The sequence below is a fragment of the Stenella coeruleoalba genome, assembly GCF_951394435.1.
Source record: "Stenella coeruleoalba genome assembly, chromosome: 3".
Taxonomy (NCBI): domain Eukaryota; kingdom Metazoa; phylum Chordata; class Mammalia; order Artiodactyla; family Delphinidae; genus Stenella; species Stenella coeruleoalba.
The window spans coordinates 172,207,941-172,225,281 of NC_137148.1; the positions used below are offsets into that span (position 1 = coordinate 172,207,941).

A 17,341-nucleotide genomic window follows, 5' to 3' on the forward strand; every position below is an offset into this window, starting at 1 on the left:
TGACAAGCAGGACATGGGGGTGTGCGTTCTGTGGGCATGACTTGGGGCAGCATCACAAGCCCTGGGAGTGACCCAGGAAAGGGGGTCCTGCCCCCACACCCTGTTCTCCAGAAGGGGAAACTGAGGCCACAGGCTGAGCTGGCAGGGCGAGTGCAGACTCGGGGCAGGTGTGCACCCAGGCACACCCAGGACTCGGGTTCTCACGGGGTCTGTAGTCCTCTCCGGGGGCAGGGCTGTGCTCACCGCACCCAGGGCCTTGGCTTCAAGGCGGGCCCCTTTCCTGCTGGGGACACTGAGGCTTGAGCTGGGGGAGGGGCAGGCCTGGGGATCAGGAGTCTGAGGGGGGTGGTGCTCAATTCTGTTTCTGTTTCGCCCTCCAGGGTGCCAGGGGCCGCTGACGTGGCACTTGCCGCGGGGTGGGTGGGGTGGGTGGAGGGAACTGGTCTGTGTCCTGCAGGCACTGAAGGTCTGTGATCAGCCCAGCCAGGCCCCCACACCCCCCTCGGAGCCTCAGTATTCCCTTCTGTGAAACGGACGCAGCGTTCGCACCGTGCAGGCTGTTATGAAACCCAAATGCACGTGGGCATCGTGGGCACGTAAGGGCCTCTGCACGCGCAAAGCTCAGAGGAGCACGGTCGGGCCACCAGGCAAGCCCACGGCACCCTCCCCGGCCCCTCGCCCTTCACGGCTGTCGTCAGACCCAGAGACCACCTGAGGCCCACACCCCCTCGGAGCCACCAGCTTAGCAGGCGAAGCTCAGGGCTGGGGCAGAGGCGCAGTTTTACCAGCTAGGAGGAGCCGCTTTTCCTGGCACTGAACTGGCAGTTGCCTCGTTGACTTTAGAGGGACCTACCCCAAGGAGGCCTTTTCCCTTCAAAATCTTTTCAGTCGAAAATTTGTTTCAAAAAAACAAATTAACTCAGTGTCTCTGGGGCAGGTGGGAAGAAAAGGGTGTGAGCCTCCTGTGATGGGGGGCTGCCTCAGGGCCTCTCTCCTCACGGGAACAAGGAGGTCGAACAAAAATCCAGTTCTGGGTTTTCCCAGAGGACACACACTGGGCACCTCGCACGCTCAGCTCCACCTTCCTCATCTGTGAAATGGGTCTGAGCTGGGGGCGGGGGAGTTTGGACCCCCTGGACAGCAGGGGGTGGTGGGCAAGTGGTTGAGGCTGTGGGTGTGGGGGGGGCGAGATCAGAACCTGTACCACCCCCTCCCCTGACCCCCAAGCCCGTCTGTTCTGGCCCAGTGGTCTGTGACTTGTCAGTTTAACAAAAAAACAACTGAGCAGCACCCCTGATTCCTCAGCTGGGACGCAAAAATAAAACGGGGCTTAAAAATACCGGCATGGCCCTTCCGGAGCCGCGGCCGCTCCGTCCCGTGGGCTGTGTTTTTCCGCAGGGCGGATGATGTCGTTTCAGTTTGGGGACTTTTGTTTCGACAGACCTCAGTGGCCTGGGCCTCATACCGGCAGAGAATTAAATTCAGACCGAAAGCATCCTCCCTGAACCCATTTCAAACCAAAATAGTGCTCGCTGGGGGAGGGGTGGGGGCAGGATTTAGGGAGTCCACACACAGCTCCTGGGTTTGTGAGGAAACGCAGACCACCCCCCCTCCCCCCGACACAGGTGGCCCACTGCACAGACAGGCAAACCAAGGCCCCCAGCCCTCCAAGGGACGGTCCAGCTCCCAGCCTCCCTGGGCCCGCCTGAGCTGTGTGACCTCTGGAAGGCAGTACCCTCTCTGAACCTCCATCGGCCTGGCTGGGGAACGGGCTGTGTCAAATGGAGCACACCGCCTGGGAAGTGTGAGGACATCCCCCTGCCCCCCCCCACCCCGTAGACCCACGGCACTGGCTCTCGTGTCAATAAACTGAGGAATCACACGTCCACTGCCTGTGACCTCTCCTCATTTACAGAAGGTCTCCACAGAGGACACCTAGACTATGGGCTCCCACCATCTTTGGCACCCACGAGAGCATGAATAACCCCGATCACACAGTTTTACAGGTCCCAAGGCAAGGTCACTGCATGCCCAGAGCCAAGCTGGGGCCTCACAGCCGAGCCTCCCCAGAGAAAAGCTAAAGGCCATGGGCAGTCCCTCCCTCGCTCCGGACCTCAGTTTCCCCAACTGAAAACTGGTGGGTCGGACCCACTCTGTGCCTGGGCAAACAGCTGGATGACGACGGGTGCCTCTGGAAGCCGACAAGGGCCCCAAAGCTGCACCCCGCCGCGGAGGCGTCAACCCATCCATCCGAGGGCGCCCCAATTCCCCTAGCCCCACCTGGGGCTCTTTAACCCATAGGAGCTTGAGGTCCAGATGCTGGCAGTGTTTTTGGCACAAGCTTCTTTCCCAATGTCTGGGGGGCGCAGGAGTGTGGACAGCTGGGCATGCGGGGGGCAGGGGGGAGACGACGGGGGAGGGGGACGGAGAGGGCCGCTCACCATGCTGAAGTCTAGGAGATCACTGAGCTCCTTGTCCGTGCCCACGGGCGCCATCCTCTGTGGCTGGTTCATTCTCCAGCGGCAACGGGGAGCCAGGGACCGGGGGTGGGCTCCTCAGGCCTAGAGACAGCCCTGCAAGGTGCCCGCAACGGATGCAAGGAGAGGTGAGGGGTGGAGAAAAGAAGAGCTATGAGTGACAGTGGCCGAGGTGAGCAGATGGGGGAGAGCTCTTTAAGAGCCCCTCTAACTGCTCTGGATCTGGGTCTTCCAAGGCTGCGTCCCTCCCAGACTCTGAGACATGGGGGTGGGACAGCCAGAATTCAGGGACTGGGGCCCCTAGAGACCCCTCCCCAGAGCCCTCAGGGAGTTTGAACAATGTGGGGGGAGCGCAGAGTACATTCCCTGAACTCCCTCTGCGACCACCAAGGAATCAAGTTGCAAATTTTAAACTGGATGCGGGGTGGAGTGGTCCCTTCCCAGCTTAGCCAGAACCCGCCCCTCTCCCCGCCACCTCTCCCATTTCCACCCACCCTCAGGCTTTCCACTGGCCCCACCCCAGGAAGGGGGAGGGGCGACCCGGCCCCGCCCCAAGGGAAATTTGGTGACACCCCCCCCAGCAGCTGTCAGAGCACGTTGAAGGCCCGGTCACCCCCAAATTCAAAGCAGAAGAAATCCACAAGACGGCGAAACCCCCTTCCTGCTCCACAACTAAATAGGGGGGGACGCCCCGCGCAGGGACCTACCCGCAAAGCTTCCCACTACACTTAACCTCCTCCCCCCCATAAAAAAAAACCAAATTCTGGAAAAAAAAAAAAAAACAACACCCTAGATTGTTTTATTGTCACGATGTATCCGGGAATTATTCTTAAGCAACTTTGAAAACATCCCTTGCGGGGGTGGGGGTCCCAAGACCAGGGTTTCCCCCCACCCCGCATGGTCCCTAGGGGCTCCATTCTAGCATGGGGGGGATCCACCTGCCGGGCCCCATCCCACACCCTGAAAAGAGAGGAAGACAGGGTCTCCGTCCCACAGTCAGACAGTGAAGTCCCTCCAGCTTCTCTTCCCCGAGCCCCAGGTGCGGGCGGGGGTCGCGAGCGAAAGGGGGTTCCGAGATCGAGGGAGACCCGACCTCAGAAGCGGAGAAACCCCCGCTTTGTTTGCCAACTGGAGACGAGTGTGAAACGGATGCCCCAGCGCAACCCCTCCCCCGCGAAGCTTTTTCTTTTTTGGAAAGCGTGTGAAACTGACTTTTTTTGAAGAGTACGAAACCGCACTTTTTCGTGGGGTGGCTGAAACCGATTTTAAGGCAGATCTGGGGGGGCTAAACACGCTTCTCTAGAAGAGCTGAAACACTTCTGGGGTGTCACGAGAACTTTTGGGGGCTCGAAGGGGACTCGAAGGACGTGTGAAGCCACCCTGGGAGCAGAGAAGCAAAAACGTCTTCCTTTGGGGGGGGAGGGGTGGGAGGAGGCCCGGGAAACCAATCCCCACCCCACCCCCCGCAGCCGGTGCGGGCGGCGCAGCCCGGGAACCCTTTGAAGCTCGGGGCGCAGCCGCTGCCACCGCGCTGCTCGCCCCGAAGCTGCCGCCCGTGCCCGCGGAGCGCGGAACAGATGGGGCCCCCGGCCCGGCCCCCGGCCCGAGCCCGCAGGCGCGCGGCGCACCTTCCCCGCAGACAAAAGGACGCTCCCTCTCCCTCACTCGCTCCCCTCCAAACTCCGCCGCCGGCCGGGCCCCCGGGGGAAGGGGCGCTCGCGGCCTCTGCGCCGCTGCCCCGCCGCGAAGTTGGGCGGCCCCGCGGCGCCCCCCGCGCCCCCGCCCGGCTCCGCAAACTTTCCCGAAGTGCCGGCCGGCGGGGGCGCGCGGGCCCGAGCGCGCACTCCACGTCGCCGGCCCCCTCCAGCGCGCAAAGTTGGAGAACAATGACTCCGGCCGCGCCGCCCCCCGCCCCCCGCCCGCCCCCGCCCCGCGTCCCCGGGTCCCCGCGTCCCGCCGCCGTGCGGGAAGGCCCGGCCCGCCGGACACCAAGCGGCGGACGGTCCCGGCGCGCTCACCTGCTCGGCGTGGCCCGGCCCGCAGCGCACGGGGGGCGGCGGCATGAACGGCCCCCCCGGACAAAGGGGCGTCGCGGCCCCGAAGGGCGCGCGTGGGCGGCGGCGCGTGGCCCGGCTCCCCGCGTGTCCGCCCCGCGGGCCCTACGCGGCCAAGGCGCTGGCGGAGGCGGCGTGCGAGGAGCCCGCGGTGCCCGCCGGCCGCGTCGTTGGGCTCGGTCCGGCCCGCTACGCCCGCGGCCGCCGCCGCTGCCTCATCTTCCTGCGGCGGGAGACATGTTCCGCCCCCCACCCCGCGCCGCGCCCCGCCTCCCGCCCCTGCCAGGCCCCGCCCCGCGCGCGCCCCGCCCCGCCGCCGTCCGCGGATCCCTCCGCCGTTGCCCGCTCGCCCGGCCGCCGCCGCCCGCCCCACGCTTCCGCTGAACGCGGCTGAGGTCCCGCGGAGTCAGGAGCCTGGAGCGGGCGCGCTGGGGTTCCGTCGGCCAACGACCGGGGTCGAGGGCAGGGACTATCTTCCAGCGCGGAGGCGCACGTGGTCTCAGTGCACTGCCTGACGCAAGCGGGTAGGGCAGTGAGATGGAAAGATAAGGCAGAGCGACCGGGGCCAATCGGAGAGTGCGAAAGCCCGATTGGCGGGGCCTTCGGCCTTTCGTAACTAGGCCCCGCCTCCACCCCGCCCCCTTCGCTCGTCCCAATGAAGGAAGAGGCAGGACTCTCTGAGCTAGAGGCCGCGAGATGCGGTAGGGGGTGGGGCTTGCAGTTTTATTTTCAGGTTTGCGTGGCCGCCCGCACGGCCGTTTTGGCTCGGTCGTATCTGAGTTCCTAATGCTGGACCCCGGTGCTGGGTGTGGCGAGCGTTTCAGACCCCCCGAGAACGATTCAGACTAATCTTACCTGCCAGGCCACCGATGCCAGCTCTATTTTAGGGTCAGACAGCCCCACGTGTAACCCGCTCTGTGCTTCTGACTTGCTGGTTGCCTTTGCCTGCCTGAGACTCAGTTTATTGATCCATAAAATGGGATCTGGACCTGAGTTTGGGCAGTACTAAGGCCGGACCAGGGCTTCTGACTCTCAGTGGTCTGAGAGTCCACTTAGATCCCAAGGCCCCACACACACAGCCAGGGGCTCTTCAGCTTTTGGGAACCATAGACCCTACAGAATAAAAATAATAATTAGTATAAATTAAAATAACACAATCTTTCGTGGCCCCCTGTGTCCTCAGAGAGAAAGCTACACTCCCTTGCAGGCTGGGAAGAGGCCACGGGTACCCCTGGCCCACTGGGCTCCGGCCTCAGCAGCCTCCTCCTCCTCCTCACTATTCCAGAACCTGCCACGCTCATTCTCATCTCTGTGCCATTGCCCTGGCTGTGCCCTCTGCCTGGAAGGCTCTTCCACCCCATCTGTAGCCCTGAGTTCCCACAGTTCAGGGCAGCCCTCGGTCCAGGGAGCAGGGCTGAAAGGAAGGAAGAAAAGTGGGGGTCCTGGGGGGAGGGGGGTGGAGAAGACCCCAGGGGCAGGTGGGGAGCTCATGGGGCTCCTTTAATAAAGCCTCTTCCTGCTACATGCAAACTGGGCTGACCTTCACCCTGACCCCGTCTGGGCCAGAGCGCCTCCATGTGCCACAGGTCTGGGGAGAGGACTGAGGGTCTTGGGGTCGGGGTTCAAATCCCTCATCCCTCCCAGCATCACTGTGACCTCGGCCAAGTTCTTGCCACTCTCTTGGCCTCAGTTTCCCCATCAGGAGAATGGAAGGGTGATGGGCACAGAGTAGGTGCTGATGGGCACAGAGTAGGTGCTGAGGACATGTGTGTTCATCCTGCGGCCTCTCCCCACTGTAAGACCTAGGTGTCCGAAATGAGGGTCCCCTCAGCCCACAGTCTTTCCCTGGGCCAACCATGACTGCACAAGTCCATGGTCTGCTCTGGCTTCCTCCTAGCCTGAGGGGTTTCTCAAGGACCAGGCTGAGGCTGAGGCCCCTCTGGGACCCCAGCCTCACTCAGGTCGGGCCAGCACCCTCTCCCCCGACAATGCTAAGGTTCTAACCCACATGGGGCCAGTGTTCCTGGAGTTGACACACCCACCGAAGCAGGGGAATGATCCATTCATGGGCCATGCAAATACTGAGCACAGATAGTGTGCCAAGCTTGGTGCTGGACACTGGCGCACATTGGTGACTGTGACCTGTCCAGTCCCCATCCTCCAAGGCAAGATGAGCCATCAAAGGCTTCCCCCCCAGGGCATCCCCCCAGGGCTTCCCCCCCAGGGCATCCCCCCAGGGCTTCCCCCCCCCAGGGCTTCCCCCCCCAGGGCTTCCCCCCCCCCAGGGCTTCCCCCCCCAGGGCTTCCCTGGTGGTGCAGTGGTTAAGAATCCGCCTGCCAATGCAGGGGACACAGGTTCGATCCCTGGGCCAGGAAGATCCCACATACCGCGGAGCAACTAAGCCTGTGCACCACAACTACCGAGCCTGTACCCTAGACCCCAAGAGCCGCAACTACTGAGCCCGCGTGCCACAACTACTGAAGCCCACACACCTAGAGCCCGTGCACCGCAACAGAGTAGCCCCCGCTCACCGCAATTAGAGAAAGCCCGTGCGCAGCAACAAATTCCTAGCACAGCCAAAAATAAATAAATTAATTAATTTTTTAAAAAGGCTCCTCCCTTTAGTCCCAAATGTGCTCTTTCCATCCATATGTTTGGGTGTCAGGTCCTCATGCCTGAGTGATTAAACCCATTGTACAGATGAGGAAAATGAGGTTTAGAAATCTCCTCCCTGGGGCCCAGTCCACCCTGGGGCTCACACCTGCCAGAAGGCCCTCCCGGCACCCACAGGCCACCGTTGTCTTCCTTGGGGAGACCCAGCTTGGGGCTGAGTCACCGGGAGGAGCAGCCCGTGGGGGCCCCACTCGGCCACAAGCTCTGCCCAGCCCTGAGGCCCGGGTGTGCCCTACAGGGCCCTGGCATGGGGACAGGCAGACAGCAGCTGGTGCCAGGGGCCCCTCGAGGCCAGCCACAGCCCGCCCCCCCCCCTCCTGACTGCGGCCTTTGTTCTCCTTTGGGTGCCAGCCGGGCAGGCAGGCTGGAGCCAGGGACCTGCCTCCCCACCTGGGGCTGCCTTCCCTCCCCCCAAGCCAAACCTACTGTGCGCTGCCGGGGTTAGGGACCCAGAGGAGGAGGAGGACCCCATTCCTGGTTGAGCAAACTCATGCCAAGGACAGATTCCCACCAGTGAGTGAGGCAGCTGGGGACAGAACATGGGGATGGTGGTGGAAACTTCCAGAAGACAGTAGTTGTGCAGGCCACGGTTGAGCACGGAGAGAAAGCAGTTGGACTTAGGACTTGGGGGCCACCCTGCTGACATCGTGCTTATTTGTCTCCAGAGTGGGCACCTTCTCCTGGGCTGTGAACAAGCCCACCCCCAACACTCTCCCACCCCCACCCAGCCCCTCCCTGCTTTTCTGAAGCCCGGGAGGAAGGGAGGGGCCCTTATCAGTCGAGCCAGACCCCACACACAAACCTAGGTTCAGGGTCCCGAGGGAAGCAGGGGGCGGCACTGCCTCTGGAGCTGCGGGCTTGGTAAGCCACCCCTGTGGAGGGGCCTGGCCCCGATTTGTCCATGCTCACCATGACCCCCACCCCAGACATCATCGGGGCTCATTCATTCATTCATTCATTCATTCTCCCTGGATTCTGGGAGAGAGGTCTCTGCAGGGCCTGTTGCTCGGGTCTGGGGCCAAGGGCTCTCGCTGGATACAGGGTGGGGGGCTTCTTACCCTCTGCAGAGGAGGGAGGAGGTGCTGGCCGTGGCGGGCATAAAGTGGACGATGAAGCAGCACTGCTGGCCACTCCCCAAGCCTGCCTCCCCTGGCGCTCACAGCCGTGGGCATAAGGAGGGGACCCCGTCCCTCCACCTGAGCTTGTCCTAGGGAGCCAGAGGGCCAGGAGGGCTGGGCAGGGTGGGTGCCTAGAGCCCCAGCCTCGTCCTCCCCATTGCCGGGGCACGAGGAGGGGCTCTAAACTTGCCCTTCTCTGCGGTGGGTTCCCTGGGGCAGCGACACTTGGATATGACCAGAAAGATGAATGATATCAGTGGGTGAAGAATAGGAAGCACTGGGAGTGGGGGCACTGCACAGGTTACTTCAGGAAGCCATGAGGCTGGAGCCCAGACAATTGGAGGGAAGATGAGCGAAGGTCAGGGGCACTGGGTCTCCATGGTGGGGTCACTATGGAGCCTCGTGGGGATCTGAGCAGGAGAGAGAAGCGGTCCCAGTGGTGCCATTTGGAGGCTGCAAGTTCAAAGGGGAGGAGGAAGGATGATCTTTAGGGGAGAGAGGGGCTGGCCGTGGGGTGGTGAGCTGGGTGGGCTGGGGGTACGTTTGAGGGGTAACAGAAGGCTTGCCTGGGGTGGGGGTGAGGAGGCAGCCACCTATGGGCACTGGGTGTGAGGCCTGGGACCTCACTGCCTCAGTAGTGGTGCCCTCCTCTGAGCAGGGCCGTCTCAGGGCCAGTGACAGGGATGAATGGGGCACAGGAAGCCTGCGTCCCAGTCCCAGCCCTGCCAAGGCCCCAGGGGACAGAGCCCCAGGGGACAGAGCCAGGGCTTGGCCACGAGGGGCTGCACGAATGAATGAATGAGCACCGCCCCAAGCTGAGCCCCAATTCTGCTCTGAGCCCCTACCCTGGATCAAACCCTGAGACCAAGCTGAGCCCCTGGCCCTGGCCCAAGCCCGACCGCACTGAGCCTCTCCCACCCGGGCCCCCCACCTGCCCCCTCCCCCTGCCCTGTGCCCATCCGCCCCGGGGGGCTGGTGCCACCTGTCAAGGGCTGCCCTTCCTCCTCCTGGCCCGGTGCCCACAGCTCCTGACTCAGGGGCCCTGGGGGCCTGTCCCACCACATTCCGGGGCGGCCTGTGTCAACACTGGGCGCCTCCCCCTGGACTGGCCCCCAGGCATTGTTCGGCCCAGTTCTGAGGCGGGGGTGGGGGTGGGCGAGGGGGGCAGGGCAGGGAACCTGCTGCTGCCCATGGCCCCACCCACAGGGTGGCCCCACTGACTTCTGCCTGCGGCGGCATGGGGGTGCTCCTAGCTACCCAGGGCACAGACACCCTTCTCCCCAGTGCCCTGCAGCTCCCCTGAGCTTCATGCGGTGGGAACCACCCATTGCTCAGATGGGCAAACTAAGGCTCTGGCCCCTGCCTAAGGCAGGCCAGCCTCCTATACCTGGTTCACCTGTCCGCCCAAGCTCCTTCACCTGTTCCCTGGTGCCTTCCAGGAACAGGGGGACATCCTGGCTGCCAGCACCTTGCCACACTAAGGGGTGTGGGTTTTACTCAAGGGTGCTGGGGAAAGCCAGGAGGGCAACGTGGTTTCCTTGGGGACACAGGAGCTGAGACTGAAAGGTTGAGGGAGGGTGATCAGGAAGAGGGCACAGCTGGGGCCAGGGCCGGGTGTGGCCTGGGGGATCAAAATTGTTCCCTGGTGTGCACTGAGGGCCCTGGAGAGCCCTGGCACCGACCCTGGTCCCGGCCACCCTGTCTGGAGCTGGGACCCCTTGCCTGCCCCTCCCCAGCCCCCCGTGAGTTTCCAGGCCTTTGTCCTGGCTGTGCCCTCCTCCCGGGTCACCCTTCCTCTTGCTGTGCCTGACTCTCTCCTCCTCATCCTTCGGCCCTCAGCTTGGGTGCCACCTCCTCCAGAAAGCCTTCCCAGCCAACAGGGCAGGCCAGGCCCCCTGCCTGTCTTATAACTCCTGTCACCATTCATCCGTCTTTTTGCCGTTTCTGTCACCCCGTCACTCGCGCCAGATTAAGGGCTCCCGGGTGGCGGCCCAAGCTTCCTTGCTCACTGTCACGCCACGAGGCATGGGGCATACCAGGTGCTGTGGAGGCCTGGAGGGTGGCAGTGAGGCAGCCGAGGTCCAGCAGGGCTCCTGGTTCCTAGGGACAGGTTTGGGGCCAGACAGGTGGGTGTCCCGGGGAGGACCCGGAGCGTGAGGACTCCTCCCAGCCCCTCAGCCCTGCTCCCCAACAGGTTTGAGTTCAAGTCCCACCCCCACCCCACCCCGAGTCTTGGCTGTATGACCCTGGGCAGGGCTGGACTGGGTCATCTCCGGGCCCCAGGAACTGCTCAGTGGCACTTTCCCTGCAGGTATCATCTCACTGAATCTCACCTCAGCCCTGTGAGGCAGTGACCATACGGCGTCCGTGTTGTACATGGTAAAACTGATGCCCAGAGGAATGCAGCCACATGACCAAAGCCACCTGACCAGGCGGCGAACTCAGCAGGGCTCCATGCTCAGGACCATCTGAGGGCAGGGTCCCTGGGTAGGTGCTTACAAGGGGCAAGTCAATGGTGTCACCCATCAACATGATGCAGTTTTTCTGCCCAGCATCTCCTGCAATCTTTCCACCTGGCCCCTACTTGTCCTGTGCAGCCAGCAGGGAGCGTGTGTGGGGTGGGATCTGTTGACTCAGCTGAGCTCCCTGTGCTCCCCAGGATTGGAGGAAACTCTGAAAAGGCTGGCCTCCCATCTCCCCCCACCTCCTTACCTTCTTTGGGGGTGGAAAAGGCAGAAAAGCCAGAGGTATAAAGGGACAAACATCTTCAAATGTGACTCCATAAATATGCTTCTGAGTTGTAACAAACCGACAGGTGAGGTTAGATGAGGTGGGACATCTGGGGAGAAAATATTTTCCACACGGTAAGAGAATAAGGATTTGGGCTTCGTATACAAAGAGTTCCTACAAATCAATAAGAAAACAACCAAACTGAAAACTGTGCAAAGAAAGGAACAATTCATTCACACATGAAGACACACAAATGGCCACTGGAGAGACAGAGAAAAAGAAGCTTAGTCACTCATGACTGAAAAAAGTGTAAACAAATACGCAAATAAGAAACCACTTTGGGCTTCCCTGGTGGCGCAGTGGTTGAGAGTCCGCCTGCCGATGCAGGGGACGTGGGTTCGTGCCCCGGTCCGGGAAGATCCCACATGCCGTGGAGTGGCTGGGCCTGTGAGCCATGGCCGCTGAGCCTGCGCGTCCGGAGCCTGTGCTCCGCAACGGGAGAGGCCACAACAGTGAGAGACCCGCCCGCGTACCGCAAAAAAAAAACAAAAAAAAACAGAGGCTCTGAATCCCTTTGAACTCCCTCCAATTCCAGCCCTAACACTCAGGAATCTAATAAAAATGAGGGTGTTCATTAGAACAAGGTTTGTGGCAGCTAATACTCAGAAACAGTCCAACAACCCGTGCGGGCAACCGGGGATGAGTGAGAAAATTCCAGTGTGACTGAACAAGGAAAACCATCCTGCCTGACAGCAGAGGGAGTTTGCACACCGGTCCTGAGCCAGAAGGACATCCGAGGTGGACTGTTCAGACAAAATACAAGTTCGAGACCCATGGTGCCATTTTGAGAGTAAAGTTTTTGCGACGCAAAAAAGTGTGTATTGAAGAAATACAGGCGGAGGAAATGCCCCAAGGGTTCCGCGGTTCCTCTGGGTGCGGGGTGGAGGGGGAACTTTCAGTTCTTACTTTATATTTATATTCACGAGGTGGGATGAGCTGAGAGGTTGGATTGTATTTCTGTGTGAGTGTGTGTGTTCTGGTATTTTTTAACTTAAAAGAAAGTTTCATTTTCAACTCATGGCTGAAGTTGGGTCTCTGAAGAGCCATGGGATGGGGTGGGGTGGGTTTCCACTTGGGGGATCCCTGACCCCCTCGGGGACCAGGCTCACTGGGCATTCCCTGGAAGGAGCAGGCTTCCAGCTGCCCCGGGGTCCTTGGGGGGGAAAGCCAGGGAGGTGCCCCAGGGAGGCCCCCCCACAAAGGGCGACCCTGAGACTACGCCAAGTACAGGGAGCACTGAGGAGAGAGTCCAGCGTGGGGTACTTCCCTACTCGGGGCCCAAGTTCTCACCAGGTAAAGCGGACTTGTGAGCACGCCACCCACCAGGGGCGAGGCTGGGCTGCCTGGTCTCCGGGCAGGTGCTAGGGGAGCGCAGAGGGAGGGCCCCCTTCCCCGAGGGCAGGGACGGCCCCAAGCACTGCCCAGAGGAACTGGGTAATGCGGGGTGACGGAGCATCCCTTCTGAAGGTCCCTGTCTCAGTTTCCCCCTTTGCATGGAGCCTGGAGAGTGGAGGTCCTTCCTCAGACCCTCGGAACCACCCAGCTCTTGGTTTCTCTGGCTTGACCTCCCCATCACCCTGCTGTCTGGGTGAGGCCTGGCCCCTCACTGCTCCTTGGCTTCCTCCCACCCCCAGCTGGCCCCAGGCGGCCCGTGACTTCTCTGTGCCTCACTTATAAGGTCTGCAGAATGGGCACAGAGAAGAACGAGAAATTCACCCACCAGACCAACCAGCTCCGAATTCCTTCCCTGCCTGGGGCCTGGCTGTGTCAGGCTGGACAATGACACCTCCCAGCCAGGGCTGGGGTCCCGGCAGGCCTCAGTGGGGGGCGATCCGGAGAAGGAGCAAACTGGGGGCAGAAGCACCGACTGTGCCCTCTGACCTGGCCTCCCTCCAGCCCCTGCAGCAACACTGGCTTCCTCTTCCCTGCTCCTTGGACACCACGCCTCATTCTGACCTCAGGGCCCTTGCACGGCTGGGCCCTTGCACGGCTGGGCCCTTGGCCGGGAGCACCTCTCTCCCTCACTCTCCAGCCTATTATGCTGGCTTTTCACCTCGCCCCTCGCCCCACCAATGCCCAGGACTGTCTGATTTGCTTGCTCAGTGCCCCCACCCCAGTTCCTGCAGGGCAGCCCCCAGGCCTGGGCCTGGCACACGGTGGGCACCCACTGGGTGGAGAGGCTGGGGAGGATGGTGGTCCCCATTTCACAGGTGACAAAACCAAGGCTCAGAGGGAGAGGCCTGAGGTCAGGCAGAGAGAGGCACTTAGAAGCCCCCGCACAGGCAAAGGCATTTCCTCCCTCTCAGGGGGCTGCGGGGTCCTGGGGCAGCTGGTGGGGCGCCTAACGGGCCTGCTTGTGTGGCAGCAGCAGCTGGGGCTCTTGGGGCCCAACCCCCACCCGGAGTGCAGGAGGGAGGGCGGGAGGGGGAGGGGGAGGGGAAGGCAGCAGCTGGTGGCTGGCCCTGCGCCAGCTTGGGGCTCTGCGGGGAGGGGCTGCACGGGGACTGTGTCTCTCTCTCTCTCTCTCTCTCTCTCTCTTTCGGTCTCTGTTTCTCTTTATCTCTCTCTCTGCCCGTCCCCCTCTGTCTCTCTGGGTCTCTGTTTCTTTGTCTCTGTCTCTGTCTCCCCTCTCTCGCTCTCTGCCTCCTCTGTCGGGGCTGGGGGTGGGGCTGGCCCCATTTCAGAGCATTAGAATCCCCCCTTCACTTAGACCCGCCTGCATGACTCCATGAACTGAAGGACACCCGGGCCTCTGTACCCTCACTGTGGTCTCTATCCCTCCCCAGATGGGGAGCCTGGGACACACCTCTCATGGGCTGGGGGACCCCGAGCAAGTCTCCCACCTGTAGAGTGTTTGTGGGCACCCTCTCTGGGCCAGGGCACGGGGGTGGGGGTGGGGGTGGGTCACAGCCAGCCTGGGAAGAAACAGTCACCAAGGAGCCACGTTATAGGCATCTAAACCTGTCGGGGGTCCGAGCTGGGTGGCCCGAGAGGGCCCCGGGGAGAGGATACAGAGGCCAGGAGCGATCCTGGTGGGGGCCCCAGCCTATGCAAAAGCCGTGAGGCCTGGGGCCACCCTCAGCCAAGTTCCTGGGTCCCCACCCCCAGGTCTCAGAGCAAGCTGAGCTGGCTGACCCTGCCCACTGTGTCCGTACCCACCCCCCCGGCCCCCCAGGGTGTGCAAGCAGCAAGGAGGACGCTGCAGAGGCAGGGAGCTGGGTGACCCTCCCCCCCAGGACCCTTACCACCCAGGCCACATCCCCCCACCTCTGCCAGCACCTCCCTGACAATAGAATCCATCCAGGCAGAAATATCCTCTGGGGGCTGTGGCTTAATCACCCCCTGATTTGCATTTTTGCATATTAATGCAGGCAGAGCTGCTAATTTTGCCGCATTATGTTAAAGGTGCAGAAACTCTGGAACTGCTGAGGGGTGAGGAAGGGGCATTCCTCACTGGGCAGGGGTGGGGGGGGCTGGGTCTCTGGGGACAGGATCCCTGACCCTCGGGTCACAGGGACCATGTCCCCGAGGGGTCTCCAGGTCTCTGCTCCTGAAACTGGGGCATCAACCCTGGCGGGAATGGGGATTCTGGAATTTTCTGCAGGCGGCTCCATCCTGAGCATCCCATAATGGGAAAGTTGAGAATTTAGGATCAGACTGCCTTAAAACCTGCGGATTCTCTCATAGACCCTGGATGCAGCAGTCATCCCCACTTCCTGCGTTCAGGCCAGAAGCCCCGCCCCCACCCCCACTCCCTGCAGCCCCCGTGGTGGGTGCGGTGCGCCCCACAGTTGGCCCCAGGCTCTCTCAACCCAGGCTCAGGACGCCTTCCAGCTCCCACTTGCCCACCTCGGGTTCTTAGCACATGCAGCCCCCTCCCTCCCCGCGCCGGGTGTGCTCTTCCTTTCCCTACAAGGTCACCTCTTGAGCGGTCCTCTGAGCCACCCTGCCCAAGCATGTGTCCAGCCCTGTCACCTCCAGGTCCCCATCACGAAGCTGGGAAACCGAGGCATAGAGCGACGAGGCCGCGTGCTCGGGGTCACACAGGGTCCTCCCAAGACCGCTCCCCTCCCAGGGGCCGCGGGGGCGGGGGCTGGACCCTGGGGACTCGGGGTCCTGGGGTTCAGGCCCAAGGTGAGCACTTGGGCGCGTGCTGCCACCTGGTGGCGCCCCGAGGTGGGGCTGCCGGTTTTCCTCCGGCATCGGAGCCCTCACCCTATGGAGACCACCGCGCGCTGGGGGACCCCGGGAAGCCCCCGGGTGCGGGGATACCGAGCCGGGCCAGACTCCCCGGACCCGGGCGCTTGGACGCCAATGGGCGGGATGGAGAGGCTTCAATGGTGAGAAAAGAAATGGGGGCCCGACCCGGCTGCCCTGTCCTGACCCTGTCCAGACCCCTCCCGCCCTGCTTCTCCAAACCTTCCCGTCCCATTCTCACCCTAAGCTGACCACTTTACGCCCACGCTGACTCCCGGCCTGACCCGGTGGCGCTGGGGTCTGGGGTCTTCCGGTCTGGACCCTCCTCTGCGCTACCCGGGACAAACGCGCAGCCGGGCCCGGGCCGCGGCCATTTTCCACTAGGGGGCGCCCGCCGCCCAGAAACCCGCGGGGCGCCTGCTGTGAGCGGCCACCATCTGCGCACGAGCGTGCCCTGTGCCCGTGGGTTCTGAGTGCTGGCGGCGTTGCGACTCGCGCAGGTAAGTCCACGCGTGCCCGGGCGGGTCCTCGCACGTGCGAGTACAATGTGCTCGCGTGTACGCAGCTCTCAGCTGTGCTCACGCGCTCGGTCCTGCTTGCACGCTGGCGTGTCTACGTTGACGTGGGTGCCCACACGGGCTGCAACAGCTCGTTTGGGTATAGAGTGCTCAGCTGTGTTCACATCTGTACGTGTGCCCTGGCGTGTCCATGCACATGCACGCAATTTGTGTTGGCACCCATGAGGCGTGTTTATGTTTTTTCATGCGTGTGCACACGTGCTGGCCATTCCCAGACGTCCACCTTTCCTTTGTGCCTTGATCTGTTCGCCTGCCCTCCGGCATGGTCACACGTGTAAGTCTCCACGTGCTGCCTGGCATATCCGCATGTCCTGGCAAACACGTGTCCACATATTCTGGCATGTTTATTGCGTGTTCGCACATGTGCACTGTGATGGGGCACTCACACATGTGCACTGTGATGGGGCACATGAACGTGTGCTCAGGCATGCTCATGTGTATATCTGTGTACACCCCTGTGCTCACTCAAAGCCACAGCCCACACTTGGGCCCCCTCCTCGGAGACCCTGGTCCCAGCAGGACCCCCTCCTACCAATTCAGCTGCCTGACTACCGTGAAGCCGTCCTCGTCCTCCCCGAGGTCCTGACGCCCATCCCGCTCCCTCCCTGCTCTCTCTATGGCCTACCCTCAATCTCCTCCCATCGGTGGCCACAGGCTCCATGTCACCTGCTCCAAACTCCCAGCTCCTGCACAGGGAGCTTCTGGCCGAGTTGACATCTAGGCCTTTGCTGTGGCTTTTGGCCCAGACCTCCCCAGGACTCTGCTGGCATGTCCCCCACTTGGCGTCACCTCTGGCCAGCACTGGCCCCCACAAGGTCCCCCACCCCATTTCTTTCCTTTGTTGCTCAGGTCTCGGTGTCGGCTGTTGCCTCTCCCCCATGATGACCTGTGCTCTGTGAAGTCACCCCTCATGTCCAGCACCCCATGGGCACCTACCTGAGAAACAGCTCAGAGGCCCGACTGTCTGAAGGACATGCCCAGCAGTCCCCATGATTATGGGAAATCTATGCCCGGCTCTGACAACCAGCCACAGTCCACCAGCCTCGGAGAAGTGCCACCATCAGGGAGCCTGCCTGATACCCCAGCCTCCCACCCCTTCCTCTCCACTCACACCACTCTTCCTTACTGTTCCCTCTCCACCCCTCAAACTCCTATTCATCCTGTGGGGCCCTGTGCCATTGGCCCCTCTTCTAGGATGCCTCGCCTGGTCTCCTGGGCGTGCACGGATGAGAGGCCACCATGGAGGCAGGCTGACCCCGGGTGGTCCAAGCCCAGTGTGCACACAGAAGGCCATCAGTGGTGCATCAAAGGTGGACTACAGGGAGGGTGAATGCCGGTTCCCGGGCCACCCCGCAGCTGTTGGTAGAGCTGACATGCTGCCCAGGAGGCTCTGATGTGCGCCCCTCCCTCCGTGCCTCTGTCCTTCCCTCTGTCTGTCCATCCCCTCTCTCTA

The 17,341-nt window shown here is 62.2% G+C and overlaps 1 protein-coding gene across 14 annotated transcripts in view; it reads right to left on the reverse strand.

Moving 5' to 3' along the window:
- TCF3 (transcription factor 3) overlaps window positions 1–4,801 on the reverse strand; it is a 35,879-nt gene extending 31,078 nt beyond the window's left edge. For 5 of the 14 annotated variants that reach the window (XM_079915900.1, XM_079915897.1, XM_079915898.1 and 2 more), the window contains exons 1-2: window positions 4,496–4,800; window positions 2,442–2,573 (exon numbers count right to left, since the gene is read on the reverse strand). In XM_079915900.1, the coding sequence (XP_079772026.1) occupies window positions 2,442–2,513 (72 nt within the window). In that variant the 5' untranslated portion in view covers window positions 2,514–2,573; window positions 4,496–4,800. Of the gene's footprint in view, window positions 1–2,441; window positions 2,574–4,495 lie in introns of all 14 variants that reach the window. The other 9 variants (XM_079915895.1, XM_079915889.1, XM_079915902.1 and 6 more) reach the window with 3 other exon arrangements.
- Between the last annotated feature and the right edge of the window lie 12,540 nt (window positions 4,802–17,341).